Consider the following 22,282-nt stretch of genomic DNA (forward strand, 5'->3'; position numbering starts at 1 on the left):
TTACAAGATGATGGAAGCACCAGAAGCATTCTGTTTGCAACGGAATATCATGAAGCTTATGATGCAAAGAAGAAGAAGTTGGGACCATAAGATACTGAAGAAGGACTAAACCGTTAGAAGTATACTTTGGCTTGAGGCAGATTTGGGATCCAACACTCAGAGCAGAATATTCACGTGGCCGTTGTTCAGAGAATTACAAGAAGGATTTGGCAGCAAGCTATTTGGAGATGAACGCTATGAGTTGTTGGTCGAGAGTCAAGAGTTACTTCAGAGAGTTGAGTTCGAGTTGGACAGATTTCATGAGTTCAGGAAGTAGTATTTTCTACACAAGCATCGAGATACGTGGTCGAGTGAATTGGATTCATCGATTATGGTTTGGAGAATAAGCAAAAGATCATACGAAAAATCTTTGGGAACTTAGCCAAGAATTTTGGAGTAGATAAAAGACCATGGAGTTTCAAAGCTTCGAGGAGATGTTAGAGTATGACGTGAATGTTAAAGAAGCTATTATTGCTGAAGAGGTTAACCAAGTCATGCAGACCGTTTATTTTCCAACCGCTGCAGATCAAAGGTCAGTTTCAAGAAGTGAGTTAAGTAAGTCGTTGGGGATGATTTTGGGTGTACATTTCATCAGATCAAGATCGAGGACCTTGAGCCGTTATGGTTGTGACTAGCAAAGACAGAATGGTCGTGATTGTCAAAGTTTGGGAAATCCTGGAACGTTTGCATCATTCGCGCTTTGGTGGTTCTTGTGAAGAGTTAGGAATTTAGGTTACCCTTCCTCATGAAGTTACCCGATCTACGTTACCTATACCTAAGATAACACTTGTTGAACTAGTCCGATTTTCCTTACCGTTAGTCCACATCCAAGTGTTAGGCTATTTGGGTAGAGCCTACACTTTATAGTTGCCTGGACCGTCAAAACCTTTGAAAAGGTCCAATCACAGGTTTGCTTCTTATCCCATTGCGTGTTGTGTGCATTTTAAAAATTTATGAATGATTAAATAAATAAGTGAAGGAGTGATCAAGGTGTCGTATGAGACCTTGCCTATGGACGGAATTTTCCGCCCATATTGTGTTTGATGCGGGAACAACACATAGATGTAGTTCTCGGGTAGTGTCATTGTTTTAGGAAGGATTCACTTTAGTGAATTCAAGTACACTGTTCTTATTCGTGGAAGTACTGGCTGCCATTTAGAGTTATGGTATGCCTTCGTATCCCATCCCCATTCCTTAGTACTTCCATTAGAGCGGTTTGTTTCTATCTAGAGTGAGATTGGCTATCTAGTTATCGAGCTCAATTAGGATGTTGTTGAGGAAGGAAGTCTTTGAGAGAAGACCAGTTACCGTTGGCCTGCAATGGTATTCTACTAAGTGTTGGAGCCTCGCTCATATCAGTCTGGAGAGTTGGGAACCTTTTGGGAAATGGTGAAGTGGCGTATTCCATTATCATCATAATTGGGCGGAGAGAAAATAACAAGAAGCAGAGTATCGAGGACAGTTAGATAACTAGGGAACATGAAGCTATGTTTAAGAAAGTGGAAAATTTGTTGACATCCAAAAGTAACCCGTCAAGTATTCTGGTTGAACCTTGATTCGCTGCAATTGCCTAGGCATCTATCCAAGTGGTTCTAGCCAAATTCAAGTAGCAGTCAGAAGATTTGTTTGGAGAAAGGTTTTGTTCGACTTAGTTATTTTCTGTGGAGTGTACCCATGTCAGTGGTAAAGAAGAAGAACCAGAGTTTGCGGTTATGTTCGAGTATAAAATCAAGGACGTGACCATCAGGGTCAAGTATCAAGTTCTAGAATTGAAGAATGGTTAAGATCGGTTGCAAGGCGTAGTTTTATTCCAAGGACGTTTGATGGACGCTTCACGTTGTAGTAAATATTTCTGCACGGAAATTGGAAGTTAGATCCCTTAGTCAGTAAATGGAACAAGGAGTTGTTGCATATTTACAAAAGATCGCTACTACTACATAATGGTCGTACTCAATTTCAGTTATCGAGATTCGAAGTTCTGTGGATTGGCCGGTTACCATCAGAAGTTTGTTCAAGAGTTAGAAACCATATCCACCAATGAGTTGATCGACTGAGAATGGTGTTACCTTGGAATGGAGTAAAAGTATTGATGAAGTATGAAATTAGTTAGAGGAAGTATCTACGTCTATGCATATCTTAGACTTGCATGAGCCTAACCAGCCATATACTACTACATGGATGTATTATGTGTTGGTCTAGGTGAATGCTAATGCAAGACGATATGGTAATCATTTATGCATCAAGGGAGCTAAGGAAGCATAAGGAAAACTATTTGATGCACAAGTTGGGGTTGGTGGCAGTTCTGTTGCACATCAAATTTAGTGATCATTTCAATATGGGGAAAAGATGCAAGTTTTCACTGATCAAAGAAGCCTAAGGAAGAGCAAATATTGCTGCTTATGCTTTAAGAGGAAGTAATATTAATGATGATATGGAGTAGGATCTCAAGAATCATGAAGCGGAATTGGGAGTGATTTATTTTGCTGCCTTATAAGGAAAGAATAGAGAACCTTCAAGATTGCAAGTAGAAAATAAAGATGGCTTATTCATTCGTATTTGAGGAACTCAGTTGAAGGATGAGAATCTAAGGAATTCATAGAAGGAACTGGGTGAAGAGAATTTTGAAGAATAGTATGAGGACTGTGTCATGTACAAGTTCATAAAGTGGAGATGTGGGAGAAGGAATCCAAATTCAACCTAAAATTAAGCAGATGTGAAGTAAATCCCAAGGAAGATTGAAGAGTGCAAGGAAAAAGGTATAACCATAAGGCATATAGGGATGCTCAAGTTGTTAAGAGATCAGAAGATATATTAACAGAGAAAGTGTGAAGTCATCATACAAGAGTACTTCGTTGGTAAATCAAGTTTGGTATAGGCGGACTTGTTGATTCCTCAGTTACTAGACAGAAGAAGGGAATCAGAAAGTAATAGAACAAGACTTGGATATGCGAAATTTCAGTGAGATTGAGTCGTTCAGAAGTTTTTGAAGAGTATCTCAGATAGATAAGAAGGGTATGGAATACTGTAAGGGAAATCATTTCTGGAATAAGTGTGTTTGTGTGTATTTGAGAGTGGCACCCTTGGTCTGAATCATGTTAGCGTGATTGATCGTGCATGTTCTTGTTTGATTGTTGCACGGTTAATCAAGTTAACATTGACCAGACTGGAGATGTTACATTCACGTATGGCACATCACCTCACGTTCCAAATTTCATGTTGCTGTTATGGGAGAAAGCCAGATAAAAAAGGTTGAGAAGTGATAGTCTATAGATACAAGATTGTTAGAAAAAGTATGCAGACCGCAGTTGACAAGAGTTGTGCAGAGTAAAGAATTTGGTTATCTTGAAAGTGGCTGCTCATAAAAGAAAGGATCGGTTGGGAGAATCAAGGGATCAACCATGAGTTGTTTTGATATGGGCAGATTAAGATAAGGTCAGAGCTAATATCCAGAACTCCTTTCAGAGACTGTTCAGTAAAGAGTGTACAGTTACGTTTTCAGAATTCGGGGACGAATTCTTTTGAGGGGGGAAGAATGTAATAACCCTCACGAGCAGATATAATTTTGGTCAAGAAAATTCTTTAAGATCAGTTTGAAGATTGATCGATCAGAATTTAAATAAAAATCGACACGGTGAATTAATCTCGACGGGGCTGTCTTTTGGTCGAAAAACCATCTCTTGATGGTTCTGGTCGAGTGTTAATTATTATCGTTGATTTTTATTCATGCTGGGTGAGTTTATTCAGAGCAGGACGAGATTCGAATGATGAAAAATATTTAGTCGAAACAGTCCGGAAAATATCGACAAAACTCTTAAAATTATTTCTGAACAGTCACATGCTTTGCACCTTCTAGCCTACTTGCTTCCTCAGTAATTAGGTCACATGACCTACACCTACTTGCTTGCCTGCTTGCTCATTAGAAGTCACATGCTGGTCACAAGCTACTTGCTTCAGCTGCTTGTAGCTTTCTTCATGGGAAGGAAAAGTTCAGCTGCTTGTGCTGCTTGGTGTGCTGAAGCATGTCACCAGCTGTCTAACCTCATCTTTGTCTTTTGTGGGAGCAAACCCTCATCTGAAGCAACTCCTTATGATATAAAATACCCTCTTCTCTCCTCTGGACGTTCATAACCTGCAAGAAAAACCAGAGAAAAATTCAGAGAGAAAGAGAGAAAGAAGAGAGAAAAATCTGTGAGAAAAGATTCATGAAAAATTCAGAAAAATATTCAGAGAAGAGGAGTGAGCATGGACAACTCTTTCTCACCATCCTGTGACTTTAATCAGTGAGTTTTGGAGTGTTTAAGAGCTGAAGATTTGGTGTCCTGAAGTTGAGAATCACCTATGTTCTTCAGCCTTTGATTTTGATCGGTAAGATGGTTGTGGATCAGTTTCTGTGAGAAGTTTTGTTGGTTTGCCTACACTGGAGATAAATTCTGAATAAATCCAACCATGGATTCTTGTGGTGTTGATCAGGTTAATTCGTGGTTAGCTTGAAGAGAGACAACCAGTCAAGTTTAATTAGTTGAGTAAAACCGGTAAGCTTCAGCTTCTTGATTCAGCCATGTTTTGATGAGAACCAATTGATGTATGTTGGTTAACCTGTCAGGATCAGTTGTCTAAGGTCTTGTTCTCTTCAGTCTTGGTTGGTTTATGATTTAATCAGTCTCATAGAACCAGTAGACGAACTGTTAAGAATTATGGGAATTAAACAGAACTGATTTGATCTTGTTTAGAACTGAATTGAGCTGAGTATGTTCTGATCTGATCTGAGCGGAGCTGTCTATGGTCTGAAATTGTCTTGAACTGATGTCGTCTGAGTATAACCGAGTTAAGCTGTTGGGAACTGATTAGAACCGGAGTTAGCTGAGCATGAACTAAGCTGATATGAACCGAGTTAAATTGTTAAAGCTTGAACCGAGCTGAACATGGTATCAATCTGTCTTGAACCGAACTGATATGAGAGAACTGAACTGAAATGTTATGAACTGAGTTGAGTTTCTTCTTGAACCAGACTACTGAACCTTATGTTCCAACTGTTATGTTTTGAATTCAGATGGCCAAGGAGAGTATTCGGATCAGCCGGATCCTTGTGATGGTTCTGAACCGAGAGTGATCCAAAAGTGAAGTGTGATTAGCTTGAGCTCGAGTCTAGTCTTCCTTAACCAATCTCATGGATTTAAAGGTGAGTCTAGATAGATGATGAATGAATTATGAATGAGTATGCATGATTGCATATTGAATATGGTTGATTAATTAAGAATTAATCATGAATTAATTAAGGGATAATCATTGATTAATTAAGGATTAATCATGGATTAATTAAGGAGTAATTATGGTTTGATTGATTAAGTATTATTCCTTGATCTATATTTATATATGAAGTATTTATCTAGTTTAAATACTTAAGAATAAGCAAGAATAATTCTTTGAGGTTATCCCGAGCCTTAGTACTTGTTCTCAAGTACTAATCTATAAGTATTCTATTAATAAGTGTGAATCATGTGAAGTCTTATTGTATACTCACTCTCCCGAAAGTCCCGCATTGCCGTGAATTGGTCCTGCGATATGGATCAAGGTCATGAAGACACGATGATGGGGTCGCACCCTGGAGGCCGTGTAACTGCATGCAGCGTTGGATGTTCTATCTTGGAATATCTGATGGAGATGATGGTTATATTTATTCCCCGTTAAGCTCGGTTAGCCTTGGTGGTTTTCCGGGTTTAGCATATATATATATATTAAGAGTATGAGTGATTGGCGGGTATCGTGGAGGTGATGTTTAAGATAGATTCACATGGATGGATTGAGAGGCCTTATATTAATTATGGAATATAATTCCACTGCATTCAAATGGTGTCGATTGCTCGGGATACTATTGATATGTGTTTGGGTGTGGGATTAGACTCACTGAGTAAACTAGTTACTCATGACTCATTTGATATGCAGGTAACCAGTAGGTGGGAGACCTTTACTCTAGCACGGGAAGGAACGGCATTAGCCAGCGGTAGTTTTATTATCCTTGCAAAGTCATTTTGATATATCTTATGAATAAGATTTGTAGACCGAAAACCTCGAGGTTAATTTATAACAAATTTTGTAAGATGATTTTGAATGATATATAAATAATGTTTTTTTTTTTTAGTACGGGTTCCATATGATATTAGTCCTTGTCCGGACGAACTAACTATCAGGTATTGCTTTCTCGGGTTGAAAAGCCTAGAGTGGTATCCGATAGGAGCGTTGGTGTTCTTTGATTGTTGGTCTAAGGCGATCGGAAGTATTCTGAGAACCTCAGATCGACCATCGAGGAACATCGACCGTGTCATTTCCGGTCATCTATGATCGGGGGTGTCACAGTAGCCACTGGAACTACCGGACATCAATGGCGTCACCTTATTCTTATTATCACTGTGCAGCGGATCTGAGAGAGAATGGGAAGAGACCGGATGAGTCGCTTTTCATCACCACCGCTCATCATTAAGCACCGCCTCGAGTGTTCTTTACCGAAGGCGCCTCCCTCATCACTAGCGGCGGGGACCACAAAGGCAAAGACAAAGGCGTTGTGTGATTAATTTTTCTTTTGTAATTGTTTATTTTATACTGTAATTGTTTATTTTTTTACTAAACAAAATACTATTAATGAATAGTAATAATATAGTGTATTCTTGCTTACACTGGTTGTTAGAATGATTTAGTCAAAGTTTTAACATTAGGATGAATTATTAGCATCCAATTTCGATGAAATCGCAAAAAGCTCTCATAAATAATTGACGAATAATACATGTGGAACGAGTAGCTCATTAAGACATTCTGTGGAGAATTTCTAGTAATAAAGCGTGACAGAGTTAATTTGTATATCGGCCACTAATTAGTACGGAGGGGAGACAAATTACCAGTCTCTAATTGTAACAATTTTCAGACTATTGTTCGGTCACAACTAAGACGAAATTGTAACGTTATGTTAGTCGCATCATATGACGATTTTATTACGTTATTATTGGTCGATAGTTATGACCATATTATTACTTTTGTATATAGTCATGATTTGTGATGAAATTATCACTATTAAGTTAGTCACAACATTTGTAACGTTTTTGTTACCCATAAAAATTTGTGACGACGCTATTGTAACCGTTTATAAACAGTAACAAATTGGTCACAATAGTTATATTGTGACAGAATTTTTAATATTGTGACAGAGAAATTAGTAACAATACACCTAATTTCTTGTAGTGATTTATCTATGATGGTGTAATCTCCTATATAAGGAACCTCTATGTTATGAATAAAGGTAGACTTTTCTATTACTTTCACAACACATTATCAACACGATTGATCTCTAAAACCTAAGCTAAAATATCGACCATAAACCATAAATCTCTCTCCATTGCTAAAAACCTAATCTCTATTGATCACCTCTCTTTGATCATGACCCTGATCTGTATTCGACCACTGATCTCAACAAGATCGATCTGTGGACTGATCTCTGCAAGTTTCAGTACGCCTCAACTATTCCAGATTGTACGATCAGGCTGTTCCAGTCCGTGATCAAACTGTCCCAATCTACGAGTTCTTTGACTGCAAGTACCAGCTCGCGTACCAACGATCCCAATCAGCTCAACCTAAGCTAAGTTTTCGATCTCTATCTGAATCTCCATCGATCTCCCTCTCTCTATCGATAATACTTATTAAGGAATCATCATATCAATCATTGATTTAGGAATCTTTGTAAATAAGGATACAAAATATATTAGCATTAACTCTGTTTGTAATGCCCTATCTAATGGCCGTGTATATAAGGCTCCAATGTACTCTCTTCATAGGGGATATATACTATTTACAACTCTACATGGTATCAGCGTCAACTGTAGGACGACGAGTACGATCTAATTGGTTCGAGGGGTGATGTATTCCTGAAATACTGTCATTTGAACACATGAGAGAATAATGTGTTCAGTTTCTCTATCAATCTCCAAAATTGTTTCCCAAGATGTATTAAAATATGTGAGGTCTTTAAACGCTAAGCTTCTTTCGTCCTTAGAATTAAATAGTTTATCCCATGATTTCGAGTGCATACCTCTAATATGGCCCATTAGACTTCACTAAAATTATGCCACTGCACTCATTACTTTTCTCTTTACCGTTTTTGGTATGTTTTCAGTTTTTTCTTTATCGTTTTTGGTATGCAAAAATAGGACATTACATGGTTGAAAAAAGTTGTATATTTATAAAAAAAACATCATCGATGCATATTCTGTTTGAAAACTACAAGTCCACTAGTAATCCAATTATCTTAGTATACATTATTGATCTATATTCTTATTCTCCTAATTCCACTATCAAATCCAATACAATGTTATTTTGTAATTTTGGTCTCAAATATCTTAAACAGAGCTGTGATAATAAACCTATCTATACAATTAAAATGGAATGATTCTTAAAAAATCTATTTAAACAAAGTTGTTAGACCATTTTATTAGATTTAACTATTTTTTGTCTTACCTTATATTTCTTTTACTATATAAATACTTAACATAATTTAAATGAACTTATTTATTATTCTCTCAGAATCTATTATATAATTATTTTGACAATAAAGACAAATTATTCAAACATATTTACACATGACGTAATCATTACCACATATAGTTTCATTAATAATATAAAAATTTCAATGGTTTAGTTATGTTTAATATATGTTATAATGGAGAATCTTCTGGTGTATAACATTTCTTTTTCATTTTTACGTGAATTAGAAACTAAAAACCTTAATGTCAACTATTCAACTATGAAACATTAATTTAATTAATTATATGCAATCAATTATTAAGATTTGATCTTACATTCTTATATATAAACTAAATGATTAATTTTATCATAAAAATATCAAATGGTCTAAATGGGTTGGAGATTTAAATGGAATTAGTAAAAAAAAAGACTGGTTTAAATAAAACATGTTATTTACTATACAAATTCTAAAAAATGCATATGATATGTTTTATTGAATTTTCACAAATGTAAAATATCTTGTGCTTTAAATCAGGTAGTTTAGGCTGTTTGAAAAAAAATATAGGATAAATAATTAACTATTAATTTTTTGAATAAAAAATATTTGAGTCGTTAATTTTTTTTTTGCATAATTTGGTTTATAATAGGATTTTTAGGATATTTGGTGATTTAGAAATTAGATATAATTAATATTTGTAGATATATAATTTGTATTTTAAAAGTTTAAGTATTCATTTGGTTCTCAGTTCAGTTTCTATTTTTCTATTCCAAGGATGTAGGATATGTTCGGTTATTTATGAAATTCAGTTTAATGTTTTTTTTCAGTTTGGTATGGTGCAGTGCTCCCAATTAAATGTACCCAAACCTATACATTATGTTATATATAAATTAAATAAGAAGACTTTATTTAATTTCAAAAATAAATCGGGCTTTCTAAATGTGGTTCAAAATAGGGACCTAAACTCGAAGAGCCGCTCGTTCGTACAGAGGGTTATAGTTCTTTGCCTAGGCCTAAAAAAGAAAAGAAAAATAAATAATTAAAGAAATCGTCCACTTGCGGCATAGATAAAGAGATTCGACTTTGTCCCCTTTCCTCTTCGATTCGATTGCATATCTAGAAACCCTAGGCCCGCCGGGATCTACCTCCGATTTCCCCCATTCTGCCTCTCTCTAGTTTTGGTGATGGAAGCTTAGCCTCTGCTCTATCCAAAATTGACTTACCTCCGCGCCGGTGTTCATCTCAGATCGACGAAAGCCGAAACTGCTGTGAAGCGCTGCTTGCTTCAATGGCTTCTAACGCCGGTAAGCCCTTCTGGATGAAACACGCCGAAGACGCCAAAATCAAAGACGACGGAGAGAAAGACGCCGCCGCAAAAGCAGCTTTCGACGCCACTTTCAAAGGCGTCGACCAACAAACGCCGTTGATTGAACCTGCTCCATCCTCCGCGGCACCGGATTCTTCGCCAGAATCCGACAGCGATTCAGACGACGAATCTGATTACCTATCGAGAAAACCAATCGGTCCTGTGGATCCGAGTAAGTCCACGGCTTCCGGAGCTGGCATCGGTGGAGGAACGGCCTGTGCTCCGTCAACGTTTATAGTCGTAACGAAGGACTCTGATGGAAGAAAAGTTCCGAATGGTGGAGCTTTGATTAGGGTTAAAGTGTCTCCTGGTGTAGGTGTTGGTGGTACTGATCAGGAAGGAGTGGTGAAAGATGTTGGAGATGGGAGTTATTCTGTTACCTACGTTGTGCCTAAGAGAGGTAACTATATGGTGAGCGTTGAGTGCAATGGCGTTGCTATCATGGGAAGTCCTTTCCCTGTCTTCTTTAGCCAAGGTATGATCTTGTTCTCACTTTCAAGTAATTAACTTATGACTGTTCCTTTGATGTTAAAAGGTTCTGTCTTTATCGAAAACTGTAACAGGCTCTTCTTCCACCGGACTGATTGGTTCTGCTCCAGCTTCATACTCAAACCTTATCAACCAGACAATGCCAAACATGCCGAACTACACTGGTTCTGTTTCGGGTGCTTTCCCAGGGATGTTAGGGATGGTTCCTGGCATTTCCCTTGGTCCTTCAGGTGGTGCTATATTGCCTGGGGTTGGAGCTTCTCTTGGGGAAGTGTGCCGGGAATATCTTAATGGTAGATGTGCAAACACTATGTGCAAGTTGAATCACCCTCCACAGAATTTGCTCATGACTGCTATAGCGGCAACAACTAGCATGGGTAATCTAAGTCAGGTACCTATGGCGCCTTCCGCTGCAGCAATGGCTGCTGCTCAGGCTATTGTTGCCGCACAAACCCTTCAAGCCCATGCTTCTCAGATGCAAGCACAGGCTCGATCAAACAAAGGCTCTTTAGGTATTCTGTCCTTCCATTCTTTGTCTCTATAATATATTATCGATTTTGGTATATGATTACATAGAAATTTAGTTTGCTTCCTGTTGGGATACTCATGAGTTGAAGTAGTTTCTGGTTTAGGTTCCCCGGAAAAAGAAGTAACGGGGGAAGCGTTGAAGAAATTTCTCCAAGTTAGCAACCTGAGTCCACTGCTTACAACTGAACAGCTCAAGCAGCTGTTTAGCTTCTGTGGCACAGTGGTTAACTGTACTATAACTGATTCGAAGGATCTTGCTTATATAGAATACGGAAAGACCGAAGAAGCAACCGCTGCTTTGGCATTAAATAATATGGAAGTCTGTGGTAGGCCTTTGAATGTTGAGATTGCGAAATCGCTTCCTCGAAAACCATCTTCGGATAACTCTTCTTCGTCCTCACTACCAATGATGATGCAACAGGCCGTCGCGATGCAGCAGATGCAGTTCCAACAGGCTATACTGATGCAACAAGCCATGGCTACTCAGCAGGCTGCGAATAGGGCTGCCACCATGAAGTCTGCCACCGAGCTTGCAGCAGCTAGAGCTGCAGAGATAAGCAGGAAACTGAATCCTGATGGAGTTGTAAATGACGAGAAAGAAGACGACAAGAAACCTAGGTGGGCTTCCATGACCTGTGGCTTGCTCTTTGCTCTTTTTGATGACATTGTCATATTATTTGAGAGCTGAACTGATAGTCACCACTCTTGTGCAGGTCACCATCCAACTCTCCTGCCAGGTCTAGATCAAAGTCAAAATCACCAATTAGTTACAGGCGAAGGAGGAGATCTCCGACTTATTCACCACCCTTTCGTCGCCCTCGAAGTCATAGGTCAAGATCACCGTTTAGATTTCACCGGCGATCAACCTATGAGGAGAGAAGGCGGTCATATAGAGATTCTAGGGATATTTCTGAAAGTAGGAGATACGGTAGATCAGATGAGCAGCATCCATCTAGGTCGAGGAGAAGTAGGAGTGTAAGCCCCAAGAAGAGAAAATCCAAGCAGGATGATTCAGAGCTGTCAAGACATCGACGTGATAGCTCATCTCGTGGGGATAAGAAATCATCTCGTACTGGCTCACGATCGCCAAGGCGAGATAAGGAAACTAAGTCAACACCAAGAGATGATGAAGAAACAAAACACCAACGTAGAGCTCGTTCAAGGTCAAGATCAGTGGAAGATTCCGCAGATAAGAAGGATGAAGCTAGAGATGAGGAACTGAAACATCACAAAAACCGGGCAAGGTCAAGATCTCGTGAAGATCGGAAAAGAACCAGAGCCTCATCCAGAAGTTCTGATGATACTGAACGGAAACACAGGGTGAGGTCCAGGTCTAGATCATTGGAAATCAACAATGGCTCTCATGAGGAAGTTGATGGTGCTGAAGACAATGACGACAATATGAAGGAGGAGAGGAGGGGAAGGTCTAGATCATTGGAAACTAAACACAGATCTTCTAGGAGAAATGAGGTGGATGATGATAAAAAGACAGGATCACGTAGAAGGAGGTCGAGGTCCAAATCAGTGGAAGGTAAGCATAGTCATCACACCAAGGAGACTCAGAGCAGGGACAGAAAGTCTAAGCGACGCAGTGGAAGGCGGTCGAGGTCAGTGTCTTCTGAGGGTAGGCATAGGAGAGAGAGAAGGTCATCCCCTGATGAAAAGAAATCATCAAGACAAAAGGGACACTCGAGGTCTAGATCGAGAGAGAAGAGGAACAGTTCAAGGGATAAAAGATCAAAACGTCATGAAAGATTGAGGTCAGCTTCTCCTGGTGACGACAAAGGACGAGGCGACAGATCCTCTCCGGTTAGTTCTGAATGATCAGCTGTTTAAATAACAGCCTTTTTCTCCAATTGAAACCATCTACTATTTCAAATTTAAGTCAATGCTACTTTCGGTAATCTGTTTAAAATTATCAAAGTTGTTTCTACTTTACTTACTTCCAATGTGAACGAGGTTGTTGTTTCAGGCTTTCAGCTTTCAAGTAAAAGAGCAAGGTAACTTTATATTCATGGTCTATTTAAGGAATTAAAGCACCGAGAAAAGAGCAAATTATTATCTATTGGGTGGGTTTCTTAGGTTAGTGATGAATTAGAACCTCAAAGTCATTAGTTATTTTTATAAGTTTAACTCTGTGTCTCAGCTCATGTTGGAGAGGGTCTCCGTATTTGCGCTTTTCTATATATTTTTATAGACCGACACGACTGAGTTTTTGTTGGGTGTGGGGGTTGGTTTATACAAAAACGGTATGGTCTTGTTAAACTTGAGGACTTGCAAGTTTAATCTTCACAAGGAGGAGGATCAAGAACGTGTCTATGGACGTCTTCATTATGAGATTTGGCCGTTGCAAGGAGTACATGGACTCCATATCCTGCCTGCCGAGGTTTCTCACGATTCCTACTTCTCACAGTATGTGCTTCCACGTTGGCTAAGCCCGCTCACTTAACCCTCTTCTTGACTGATTTCTTTCTATGCTTGCTTCAATTACTTGTATTGAAGATGTGCTTTTGAAATTGCCGAGTAATGAAAACCCTAAACTCCAACTTCCAGGGATGCATCATCGAACAAGACGTATGATCTATGTACTCTTGGCCCCCATCTAATCAAATTTAGGATGTCCATTTCGTATGCAAACTCAGTAGGGTTGATGATGACAAAAAAAGTACAAAATAACAACAATTCAAACAACAAGCATTAAAATATTATATATGTAGAAACATCTCTCTCTCTCTATATCATGTTCACTAATATTAATATTCATCCGTAATCAAATATGCTTTCCACACACTCGCACAAAATCAAGTATGCATTACTATTACCATAATCATTCGAACAAACATCATTGCCTATACTACGATCACAAACTGTTTGTCTTATTTCAATCTCCTCCACACAAACTCATCATACATTAGAAAGCAATGTAAACACACTTTCTAAAGAAAATAAAATAAACAACGGGGACTTTCTTTGTTCATCCTCCTCCGTTAACTAATGGCGTGATTAAACCACACTTCTTCAGTTCGCATTTAACCTTATCCATCTCAGCCTCCGGCAACGTCACCGTCACAACCCTCTCCCCCTCCTTAGCCGCCGGCAAAATCACCACCGCTCCCTCATCTCCTATCCCCTGAACATTACAGTAGACCGACACCGGCGACGTCTCCCTTATTTTCGCCTCGTAGAAATCAACTTGGGTTAGATCCACAAACGTCAGTTCCGCACCGTAGACGACCAAATCCAAAACACCATCATCTCTCTCTCCGATCTCATCGATCCAGAACCTCTCATCGGTCGCCTCTCCGATAGATTTCACAATCTCCTCCAAATTGACTTCCGCCACCGAGAAATCGACGTGAACGGAGCTAATCATCTGACAGTTTCTCACCGCTCTAGGTTTCAGTTCGTTTGGGTCAGATCTGACGATCGTGATCGTAACCGGCTCCGAGTCTCCTCTCGCCTTCGCTATGCATTTCCATACGATCCCACTAAGAATCTCGAACTCAAATCCTTTCGCGGGAAAGTTTGTTTTTATATCGTTGACCGTTACTTTGAAGGAATATGTTGTCATTTTGGTTTTATTCGGAGCGACCCAGAGATCTCCAACCGGGTCAACCTGTTTGATGGAATTAGGTTCTTTGCCAGTGGAATTGGGTTTTGGGAAGCCTCTTCTCGAACCAGAGGTTTGGGGGCAGTAGATCACTTCTCCAGCTAAGGCCCGAGTCCATAGGCTGAAGATATGAGAAAGAGAGAATGGGTCTCCCATGATATGGGCCCAGCTCAAGCCTAATGCTAATCCACCGCATTTATATCGAGTCATCTACGGCAACAAAACCGGATTAAACCAAATGTTTTAATGTCTACTTTTACTTTTCTTTTACAAATGACAATATATACGGTAGAAACCCTAAAAATTAATAAACACATAAATTAATTAATTTATATAGTTTAGAATTAGGTTTAAAATATGACACAAATCGATATGATGATAAAATAATAAATTCTTATAAAATCCTATGTAAATATATAATCTCATAAAAATTATAAATTAATAATTTATATGTATACACATAACCCTTATATTATTTGTTTTATATTCATAATAATTTATCTTAATATTTTCTTAACACTTAATATATTTTAATACTATTTAGTAAAATTATATCTAAAATCACATTTAAACTGTAAGAAACAACTTTTATATACACCAAAGTATATAATAGAACCAATATAGATGCAAAATTTCAAAAAAGTTAATTGATCTCTATATATACTAAAATAAAATATTTTTCTTATTTTAGAAAAAAACATAATTTGTGATAAAAAAATCTAAAAAAGAAACATTTGTAACTTAATAACTCTATAAATTAATGAAATATCTTGGGTTCGATTCCCCTTGGCCATTCATAGACGCCTTAAGTGGCAAGAAAACCCAGATTTCTATGTACTTTTTGGTGATTAGTCATTGGGCCTAGAAAGCCTTTGAAATCGCACCAGAGCTATCAAAAAAAATTAATAAAATATCATAATTTCAGTGTTATTATGTATAGAGTTTTACTGTACTCCTTCATTAAATGAGCATGATATTTCATGCAACTATATAGACCATGTCAAGAAAAAACATGTCAACTATTTGAACAACGAATTTTAACCCTAACACATATGTAAATTAGCTTTGTTTTTGTTTATCACGGATTTTTTTCTGAACGTACTTAAAAGATTCTGTTGGATAACCAAGGTAGATGTTGGCGAAAACCAGTACTAATAGTCAAGGTTTGCAGAAATTAGGATACTTTTGCAAAGAAAATATCTAGAATGACTAAATGCTAGGCAATATGTTGAGATCCATAGTGGGTAGATTCTAATACTAAACCATTATGTTTCAAAATGTTTAATGTAAACTTAGAGATGTCAAAATAAAATTAAAGTGAACTTAGTGATTCTAAAATCTCAAACATTTTGAAACATCCAAAAAAATCTCTATAGATCATCTTACATTTTTAACCGGATATAGTATTTAATTCTCTAACACAACTCCTTGGTTTTTCTTTAACCATGAAATCAGACACAACTTAAAATAACACAATATCATAGTTTACTTAATTTTACTAGGTAGCAAGAGACCCGTTTGATCTGCGTAGTAAGTCTAGAATCAGTCTTGATGGCAATGTTGCAATGCCAAATCTTATTTCACGTTTTTCTTTTCATTTTTTTTTTCTTTTTGTATAAATATACAGTATAACCTCTTTAAATTAATATTCTATAAATTAATATACACTAAAAATCTCTATAAAATAATATAATTTTATAATCTCAAATTGAGTTTTTGGTTCAATTAGTATATCGATAAATTAATATTTTTATAAATTAATAAAAAAATTATAGTTTTGGTCTAGTCCCAACATTATTAATTTATAGAGGTTTCACTGTATATATATTCTCTAGTTTCGTATAATTATATGTAATGGACCAAAAGTCATATTGATCGGTTGTTTATTTTAGGGACACGTCACACGTGTATATATTTTACGTAAATTAGTACATGTCAAAGGAGAGTACCTGAATATAGATCAAAGGAGAGTATGCCAACTCCGGTCCAACTGGTTGATGATACACCAAAGACTCATCAACGGACCGGTCCGGTACACATAGCCACTCATCCACTGTGAGATCGCACTGACTTTCAACAACACGCGTGCCACAGTCGTTACACTTTATGAACGGACGTCCCGAGTCACGCCGCCTTAACCTGCCAGTGATCCATGAGATTTGGTCGAATACTGTGAAAAGGGTCTCTTTCACGTGCATCACGGTTAAATCACGTGTCATCTCGGCTGAGTAAATATAAACCGCCTTTATGTAGTGGAGTTTCATGGCTAGGTCTAAACCGGTGGGTTGGTGAACTGTACCAGTTTCTGTCGGTCGGGCTGAACCCACTGTCGACATCCAGAAGCCATGAACTGGACCGCTTCCCTCTTCTTGAAGTCGAGGCATGTGTATAAGACAAGAGAAAACAGATGTAAGAAATATTGGCAAAGATGATTATGAGTGATCGCTTGGTCATGCCTAAATAATATATAGGAACAATAAATATATTTCTTTTTCAAAAAAAAAAACAATAAAATATATTTCTTTACAGATAATTCATTTACTGTTAATTTTAGCTCTGACTTAATATCGGTGTATCACTAAAAAGTATCTTAATCGGTTTAGAAAACATATCTATGTCAAAAATGATATTTGGTTTTGAAACTTATAAATACGGGTTTAAGAATTTATAACTTATTGTTTACAGCATTAAAAAAAACTATAAAGCTGTTTATCTTGATAGAGTTTCTCTAATTCTTTTTATCTTTTCCAGATTAATTCCTAGGTTATTTACACCATTTCTCAAAAAATTTTACTGTTCTTTTAAAGGCATCTCCAATCCACTCTATTTTCATTCTAAAATAGAGTTTAGAGTAAAAATACTCCAAGAGTACTCTATTTTTCACTCTATAATAGAGTGAAAAATAGGTTTACTTCAAATATAGAGTAACTTATTTTTTCTTGTTCATCACTCTATTTTCTACTCTAAAATAGAGTATCATTGGAGCAAACTCAATCTCTATTATAAAAATATTCTATTTTAGAGTAAAAAATAGAATAATCTATTGGAGATGGTCCAAGTGTCTATCTCTTTCATCCTTGTTATATAGAATCACTATAATCTAATCATGTTGTTATATATAACAGAGACAATGTACGTTACGAGTGGGTGAAGGTGGCCCTATTATTAGCAAATGCATCCATTCTATTAAGGATCGGCGGAACATTTCTCCATCGATCTTTTTATCTACTTGGCAAGTTTTGACAATGAGGATTAAGACGATATACAAAATATAAATATAAATATTGTTTGTGAATTTACATGAAAACGAACCTATACGTCCAACATTTGTAGCATCACTGTCCGTGTTAACTGTGAAATTGAATTAGATCCATAGAAGAAACCTGGTCAAAAGTTTCCAACACTTTGGAGTGAGAGTAGATGTTCTTCCCAGTATAGTCTTAGACTCTTAGCCAACCAATCTAAAATATTCTGACTCATCCGTTAATACAACCTACTTCTCAAAACTATTTGAAAGAACCATATCAATTGATATAGCATTCTATGTGTTCTGAAAATGTAGAGTAAGACGTACGATTTTTTCCTTTTAGTTCATATGTGGCATCCATGTATAAAATAATAATGACTGTTTAAAAGAGTGTAAAAGCACAAATAAATTTTAGTTTGACCCTTTCTAAATATATCTTGCGTAATCGAGGTTTATCCGTTTATGGCTAGTATAGCAACAATATTGCAAACATGGTATCTCAACAACTAATTAAAAAAAGAGTAAAAAAAAAGAGGTACGGTTAGTTAATTGAATGTTTTGAATCTATATTTAAGAGTATCTTCGTCCTCACTCTATAATTTACTCGATAAATAGAGTGAAAGATGGAACATGAACAAAAAATAAAAGATTTAGTCCATTCCATTTATGGACTAAACTATGAAGTGGAGATGGAGATGCCCTAAGTGTTTCTTCGGATTCAAAACAACGATTATTTTCATATGGGATTTGTATTGAAGCCCATAAATGGAATCTTGAACTTATGCTTTTTATATGGACCAACTTAATCTTAATTTATTAGATTTTTTTATTACAATATTTGTTCTTCAGGTAGATTTTTATTTTACAAGTTTTTTATAGTTGTGGAAGAAATTTTTTATTACTGCTGAAATTTAGTAATTATTTTTTTGAAGAAAATATCAATTGAAATAAATGTAGAAATTCTTTTACAATTAAAATGCTACTTCCAATAGCATTTTCAATAAATGTATCTCATAAAACATTTGTAAACATATTAAAATAAAAATATCAATATATATAGTATTATTTTGGATATTTAAAATTTGATAAAAACCATCTCTTAGATTTTTTTATATGTGTTTTTATATTTAAGATATATACAATTAAATATAATTATATTTTGTGTTTAACATATACTGAGAAAACCATATGAAATCTATTAGAAGTGCTATTGGCAAACATGGCACCTTCAAAAGGGAATATCTTAATAATTACCGAAGTTTATATTATCGATACAGAAAATAAAAGCTAAAGTTCATAAAAGAAAGCATAAAAAATAAAGATGATATTATGATAATAACATTCAAACCAAAATATGATGATTGATGACGAAAAAGGAGGTCCTATATATGGTCCTCTTCTTTTCTCTTTTTTGGTTTATTGCGATTCGGAATAACACAGTAAAATCATGTGCCCAAAGTCAAATCCGGTTTACTCTTTAGTTCGGGTTTAGCTCAATTCGTATCTACTCTACATTCGTGGATTTGGCATGAAATATCAAAGAACAAATAAAATGATATAAGATAAAAGTCAGAAAAGATAAAAGGAGAATAAAACTTATATTACAGTTGATAAAGGATCACAGATTTCATCTCTTGGTTATAAAAGTTCAGCGGCTAAGATCTTCTCTCTAAACGATTTCCAGCAAGATCATTAACCCGTATTTATTACATAAAAATCCCACATATACTTCAAATTGTACCCTCTCTTTTCTTTTCTTTTTGTTCTTCTATTATAACATACAGCTGTAACAATATAATTCCCCACTTTGATCCCCTAAAAAAGGACCACCATAAAAAACATTAATGATTTTTGGCATTTTTAAAATAAAGAAAAAATGGGAAAAGTACAGAAAACTGTCCCTGTAACTATATTTTTTTGAAAAAAAAAAGAAAAATAAACAGGCATGTGATGATGATGAAGCAGAGAGATTATTAAGCGGATTCGTCGGCGTGAGAGTTTTCCTTTTTCACCCTCGGCTGTATCCCATAATAACTAACGTACCACTTGACGAACTTCCTCAACCCCGCCGCGAGATCCGTCGTCGGTTTATACCCGAAATCTCTATACGCTAAGCTCACATTCGCATGCGTGTACGGCACGTCACCGTTTCTAGGCATTTTGATCAGATGCTTCTTCGCTTTCGTCCCCAACAACCCTTCCAATATCGAAACCAATCTCCCCACCGGAACCGGAGATGTGTTCCCGAGATTGTAGACACGTAACTGAGCCGGTCCTCGCTTCTTTCCGCCGCTTCCCGTGCTCTTCTCCGCCGTATCCAACGCACCGACACATCCTTTAACGATGTCGTCGATGTAGGTGAAGTCACGCGCCACTTCTTGATTGTCCTGAGTTCGGTAAATGTCGATAGACTTCCCGTGGAGTATGTCTTTAGTGAAGAAGAAGTAAGCCATGTCTGGTCTTCCCCAAGGACCGTAAACCGTAAAGAACCGGAGTCCGGTTAAGGAAAGACCGTAGATGTGGTTGTAAGTGTGAGCTATCTCCTCCCCTGCTTTCTTCGTCGCCGCGTAAAGACTCGCCGGCTGATCCGTTCTGTGTTCTTCAGAGAAGGGATTCTCGGTGTTGAGACCGTACACGGAGCTAGACGAAGCCCAGACGATCGCAGGCTGAGGGTTAGCTGCTTTGGCTACTTCGAGGAGGTTAACGAGACCAGCGATGTTTGAGCTGATATAAGACTGAGGGTTCTTCATGGCGTAACGAACTCCGGCTTGAGCTGCTAAGTGGAGGACGTGAGTGAAAGGGACGATGTCGAAGAGCTTGCGCAGGAGAGGTCCGTCGTTGAGATCTCCTTCGACGATGAACACTTGGTTCTTCTCTAGGAGGTGTTGTCTCGCTCTTTTGAGTGATGGATCGTAGTAGTCGTTGAAGTTGTCGAATCCTAAGACTCCGTCGCCGCGTTTCCTAAGTGCGATTGAGCAGTGAGATCCGACGAATCCGGCAGCTCCGGTTACGAGGACGGAGAGGCCGTGTTGTCGTTTTGCTGTTGAGGATTGTCTTACTCGCTTCTCCCAAGCGGCTCCTTCGCCTAGAGACGAGGAGGAAGAGAAGAGTCCAGTGGATAAGAAGCTGCGTCGGTGGAGATGGTGGCTGTCGGAGTGTGGATGGTAGTTGACTGCGAAGAGTAGGACAAGAACTAGAGCGATGAGGAGTGTTGCTCGGAAAAGAACTTTAGAAGAAGCTTTGAGAACTTTTGTGCTGTGGATCTTGCGGAGGTAGCTGTTGTACCTCTCCAGCTTCACCGTCTTGCTTGTATCCGCCGTAGCCGACAGTGGCATTTTCGTCTTTTGATGGAAACTCTCAGAACTGATTTAGATTTGATTGTTGATTATTCTTCTCTCTGGATTGAAGAAGAGGCTTGAGAAAATGTTATATTTTCGAAGATTTTAAGGGACTTGAGGGTTTCAGAGAGTTTTTCTTTCTAGCCCTGAGAAACCAAGTGAAGAACGAGCATATGATTATAAAGACAAAGAGAGAAATTTAGCTGGTCGGAACCCACTTTTACTGTAATAAAGATATTATATAAATCCACGACTTAGTTTCTAAAATATAATAATAAATTTTACCCAAAAAAACAAAAAGTACTGTTGTAGTTGTGATGGTGACGTTAGTTTTTTAACACGAGTGTGATTTTACCAAAAATATTAAGGATGTGGAAGTTAGGGCTTAAGCCACATTGGAGAGAGTTGATTTCACTTACTTATTTTATAGTCAAGATCTGTTTATTAACTATGCAGTTTTATTCATTGCTACTAGGTATCAAAATTTGTCATTTTCTTAACTTTTTATGGTTTTCATGGGTTTCTTTGATCTTTAGAGATTCAATACGTTAATATTAAAAAAAATGTTGCAAGTAGTCAATCAAAATTTTCATTTAGCATATATAATTATATATTTTTCGTAATTATAAAGATGAAATTATATCTACGAAATTCTAGAGGAATTCTAGAGTGACTACCTAGCTAATTCACTCATTTAAATGTAATAAGTTTAAAATTTAAGTTATCCTCTATATATAAATAGAGAAACATTTTAAAAGTTATAACCTATAGTTTGTACTAATTAAAAAATGTTCTGCTAAGTTGTCACGTAATTAGAATGCTATTTTTATTACGTGACGGCTTGAGAATAAATTGAAAATTTTGTTAGTCTAAAATTAAATTGCTAAAGAATATTATATAAAATAGTGTATCCATTATGGACCATTCATTTATCAAATTGAAATTATTATATATTCTTTTCTTAAATAAAACCTACGTAATTACCTAATGTGATTAAAATATATATGGCAATTAATGATATTAAATAATAAAGATTTGCTAACAATCTGTATACTTTATATCATTTTTTTAATTATTTATTATTTAAATAAATTACACAATTACATTAATCATATAATAAAAATTAAAATTTTTTTTGTATATGTATTTTGAATTTTTTTAA

The 22,282-nt window shown here is 36.8% G+C and overlaps 3 protein-coding genes across 4 annotated transcripts; 1 reads left to right on the forward strand and 2 right to left on the reverse strand.

Moving 5' to 3' along the window:
* Positions 1 to 9,596: 9,596 nt before the first annotated feature.
* Positions 9,597 to 12,934, forward strand: LOC106357849 (serine/arginine repetitive matrix protein 2). Of its 2 annotated transcripts, none has more exons than XM_048736553.1 (4): positions 9,597 to 10,383; positions 10,472 to 10,909; positions 11,018 to 11,543; positions 11,639 to 12,934. In XM_048736553.1, exons 1-4 carry the CDS (start codon positions 9,831 to 9,833, stop codon positions 12,747 to 12,749), a joined length of 2,628 nt encoding a protein of 875 aa, XP_048592510.1. In that variant the 5' UTR covers positions 9,597 to 9,830; the 3' UTR covers positions 12,750 to 12,934. The 2 variants fall into 2 exon arrangements, with proteins under 2 accessions (XP_048592510.1, XP_013653010.1); XM_013797556.3 differs by having other exon boundaries at positions 9,598 to 10,383; positions 11,030 to 11,543.
* A 782-nt stretch (positions 12,935 to 13,716) lies between these two features.
* On the reverse strand, positions 13,717 to 16,981 carry LOC106356231 (protein ECERIFERUM 26-like). Its single transcript, XM_013796021.3, has 2 exons — positions 16,485 to 16,981; positions 13,717 to 14,745 (listed from the first exon to the last, which is right to left on the reverse strand). The coding sequence occupies exons 1-2, from the start codon at positions 16,917 to 16,919 to the stop codon at positions 13,900 to 13,902; spliced, it is 1,281 nt and encodes a 426-aa protein (XP_013651475.1). The 5' UTR covers positions 16,920 to 16,981; the 3' UTR covers positions 13,717 to 13,899.
* A 2,490-nt stretch (positions 16,982 to 19,471) lies between these two features.
* LOC106357851 (UDP-glucuronate 4-epimerase 6-like) lies at positions 19,472 to 21,415 on the reverse strand. The gene has a single exon (XM_048736554.1). It carries the CDS (start codon positions 21,115 to 21,117, stop codon positions 19,756 to 19,758), a length of 1,362 nt encoding a protein of 453 aa, XP_048592511.1. The 5' UTR covers positions 21,118 to 21,415; the 3' UTR covers positions 19,472 to 19,755.
* Positions 21,416 to 22,282: the final 867 nt, after the last annotated feature.

The sequence above is a fragment of the Brassica napus genome, chromosome A7, assembly GCF_020379485.1.
Source record: "Brassica napus cultivar Da-Ae chromosome A7, Da-Ae, whole genome shotgun sequence".
Classification (NCBI taxonomy): domain Eukaryota; kingdom Viridiplantae; phylum Streptophyta; class Magnoliopsida; order Brassicales; family Brassicaceae; genus Brassica; species Brassica napus.